This window comes from Arachis stenosperma, chromosome 5, assembly GCF_014773155.1.
Source record: "Arachis stenosperma cultivar V10309 chromosome 5, arast.V10309.gnm1.PFL2, whole genome shotgun sequence".
Lineage (NCBI taxonomy): Eukaryota > Viridiplantae > Streptophyta > Magnoliopsida > Fabales > Fabaceae > Arachis > Arachis stenosperma.
In genome coordinates this window covers 108281101-108284573 of record NC_080381.1, presented here as the reverse complement: position 1 = coordinate 108284573, position 3473 = coordinate 108281101, and the positions used below count along the sequence as shown (strand labels likewise).

At 42.0% G+C, this 3473-nt stretch overlaps 1 protein-coding gene across 1 annotated transcript; it reads left to right on the top strand.

The window, feature by feature from the left end:
- The first annotated feature begins 1608 nt into the window (after nucleotides 1-1608).
- On the top strand, nucleotides 1609-2160 carry LOC130981037 (uncharacterized). Its single transcript, XM_057904675.1, has one exon. The coding sequence runs from the start codon at nucleotides 1609-1611 to the stop codon at nucleotides 2158-2160; it is 552 nt and encodes a 183-aa protein (XP_057760658.1).
- The last annotated feature ends 1313 nt before the right edge of the window (nucleotides 2161-3473 follow it).

The following is a 3473-nucleotide window of genomic DNA, read 5'->3' as shown; positions in this document are numbered from 1 at the left end:
TTTTCACACTACTTTTGGTGATAAAATCCAGATGCTGAAGAAGAGACATGTCGTCCATAGAAAGCCCACCATAAGGGGCAATTTGATGGTCAACAAACTCAATAGCATCAAAATCCGGGGCATCCAGGTTAAAGGGCTCAGATATTTTTTGCTTTTTTAAGGGAGGGACACCAGAAGCAACCACAGAAGTCTGAGGAGGATCGACCTGATGAAACCGAGGAGTAGGAATTACTTTCCTCGGCCCGAGAAAACTCGGCACAGGAGGCTTCACTGGGACCTGAGAAGATCCCTCGTCGGCCACTTTGGCCGAGATGTTCAGAGCAGCAGTTGCCTTCTTTGCCCTTTTAAAGGCCTTCATGGAGTCGTTGTTCTTTGACATCTCTACAAATACAGAATTAGCCACAGCAAAGAGTTACGGCCACAAACAAGAGGAAGAAAAAATTAAGAAACAAGTATAAGAGACAAGTCAGACAAGTACCCAAAACAGTCCGAACCATGGACGGGTCATTCAAAAACTTTTTTGTATCAAGATCGGGTGGTTTCCCCCACAGATTTTCAAGAACAACAATAAAGGCACGCTCAACATCATCAAGCATCTCCCAGGTATAGCGAGACACTCTCACATCCCTCTGCCACTCTAGAGGGAAAGAAGGCTCATCATTTTCATCAAGAAAAAAGGGGCGGGCCCCCTCGACAGCACGAACCTTAAAGAAGTAATTCTTGAAGTCCTTAAAGGACTCATCATACATAGCAAAAACTTTGTGGCCCTGGGCGGACCTGAAGGAAACCCAGGAAGCTTTCTTTTTTGAAGAACCGCCAGGCTTGGCGGAAACAAACAAATAAAGAAAAAGAGTATGGGAAGGTGTTACATCTAATTCATGGCAGAGAAGTTGAAAAATTTTAATAAAACCCCAGGAATTAAGGTGAAGCTAGGATGGGGCAATATTACACGACCACAACAGGTCGGTCTCGAAAGCAGTAAAAGGAAAAGTAACGTTCAACTGGCTGAAGAAGTATTCATAGGCATAGAAGAAGGGACGCTCCCTCTCAATAGAAGTCGAAAAACAAACTCTCTCATCAGAATCAGGAGCAACAAGCTCGTAATCCTCCTCACGGGCATTGTTATCGCAAATCCTATGGCGCTTCCTCAGCTCTGTGCAAAACTCAGCATCCACAACAGAAACACACAACAAAACAAGGGAGTCCAGCCAATCGGACATTCCCTCGGGAACTCTGGAAGACGTCTCTACAATGTTATTGCGAGAAGACATGAGGCCAACTAACCCTACAAGTAAGAAAAGAAGATGGGGTTACCACAAACATCTCGGACAAAGGGAGAAAACAACTCGGTCAATACTTTTCAGGCGATGGAACAAAGAAAAGGAAAACCCCAAGACTCAAACCAAAGTCCTGGGATATCCTTTGGAGGCAGTAACAAAGCAAGGTTTCCAGAAATCAACCTACAAGCTTACATCCCAGCATGTCTCAAAAAGAAATTCAAAAAACAGCAAACACCTTTCTTCAAAGAAAAACACAAAAAATCATTACAAATCTACCAAGCAAAAAGCATTCCCAAACATCAAGCACGCCAAGCAGAGACCATTAAAGATGGAACCTTTTTCAAGATCAGACAAAAAGCAATCTCCAAAAGCGAGGAACAGATGCAGATTTTCTATCGGTATCAGACAGGAAACAACCAGAAGCAACAATAAAACCCTAGAAAGCCTCGACAGAAATGTCAAGAAAATCCATAAGAGAAATATAGGAAAAACATGTTACAGCGACAAGCAAATACAAGACCACGAAAAGGTTCAAACTTTCAAACATGCAAAATCAAAACTTCACCAAAAAACTGAAGACGAAGCTACGAAAGAAGCAAGAAAGCTAGTACCAACCTGGAAAGAGCAGCGAGCTTCAAAGAAACTGAAGATGGAAGACAAAATCTGGGAATGCCTTCTCACAAGCAAAAGAAAGAACGCGAACAAGAGCAATGTCGCAGGGAGAAACGCAAAACTCCAGGCTCCAAAAATGCCAAACGACGCCGCAACGCAAAGAAAGCAGAAGCGCAAACAAAAACAGAGAGCGGAGAGAGCGGAGAAAAGAAGTTACGAAAAGGATAAAAGGAGAGAAACCGTTTCTGGGTTTTCAAAATCGAAATAAAGAGCCAAAAGGGAAACGGGGCAATTAATGCTAAAATTAAAAAAGGCATTAAACCCTCGCACGTTCCCAAAGCACCGATATAAAAGCGCGCGCTTTTTAGAGGAAACATTCTACATTCAAAAGCTGCTACAAAGGAATCGACAAAATGCTTGAGTTCGGCTTCACCAAAGAAGGACCGAAGTCAAGGACTCGACCTCAAAAAAGAAGACCGAGCTCAAGCAGGGGCACTGTTCATACCCTGGGTCGAGATGTCCGACCCGGGATGTTCGACAGACAAAGCGACCGACCTCTTCAGGTCAGGACAACCCGACCTCTTTCTAAAGAGCTCGGTCAAAGTCCCAGGAAAGCCCAAAGAAGGGCCCAAATAGAGGAACACGCCCCAAATCCTAATGCAGCCCAAGCCTACAGAGAGAAGGGTGGTTCCCTCGAAGATAAGATGACCTCACTTAAAGATAAGATAAAAATAAGATAAGATAACTAACTTATCTTATCCACAGGAGGCCACATCTCACCATTATAAATATATTGGAGCACCCAGGTATAACTCATACTCTGATTCTACTCAATACCTATTTAATACCCTTGCTAACTTAAGCATCGGAGTCCCTTGCAGGTACCCCCCACCCTCTGGGACGAAGGATCAGCAGCACTTTCAGTCCCACAAGTCGAACACACCAGCTCCAGCCGCTATACACCTGCCGGACACGTCGGCTCCGACCAACATAGAAGATCTCGACCGAGATCGACCTACAGTTTCAGGTAACCCTCGGAACAATTGGAAATTGAGCTTTTGAAAGTTTGGATAAAATCTAAATTGGTACCTAAATTTTTTTTTGTTTTTGGAAAATTAGCTCTAATTTATGTTTGACTCAAGGCTGGTTGTTGATATCTTGTGATAAAAAGCCTTGAAAACTTTAATCAAACAGGTTCACCAAGATATTTAAATTTTTTGCAAAATTCTTGGATGTTTGGAATTGTTTCTATTAATTTCAGGTTGATAAAAGCAAACATTCAGGGGGAGCTTGGTGATTAAAAGGAAGGGGGAGACTTAAACCAAAAGAAAAAACAACAAAAGAAATTTTCTAAAACTCCTATCATTTCTTTTCAATTCAATTTTATAATGTTTGTTGTCAAGGGGGAGATTGTTGAGTTTAATGAACTAAAATATCATTAAGATGATAACTAAACATTGTTAGATTATTATCGAATTGGTTGTGTGATTTGTTGTGTTTAGTGTGCCCGAAATTAACTTAATTGACATAGGCCTAGGAAGAAATAAAATAAGCTCAAACAAGCATCTCTCTCTCTCTCAC

Coding starts and splice junctions, on each gene's coding strand:
- LOC130981037 (XM_057904675.1), top strand. CDS start 1,609: ATGGAACCTTTTTCAAGATCAGACAAAAAGCAATCTCCAAAAGCGAGG.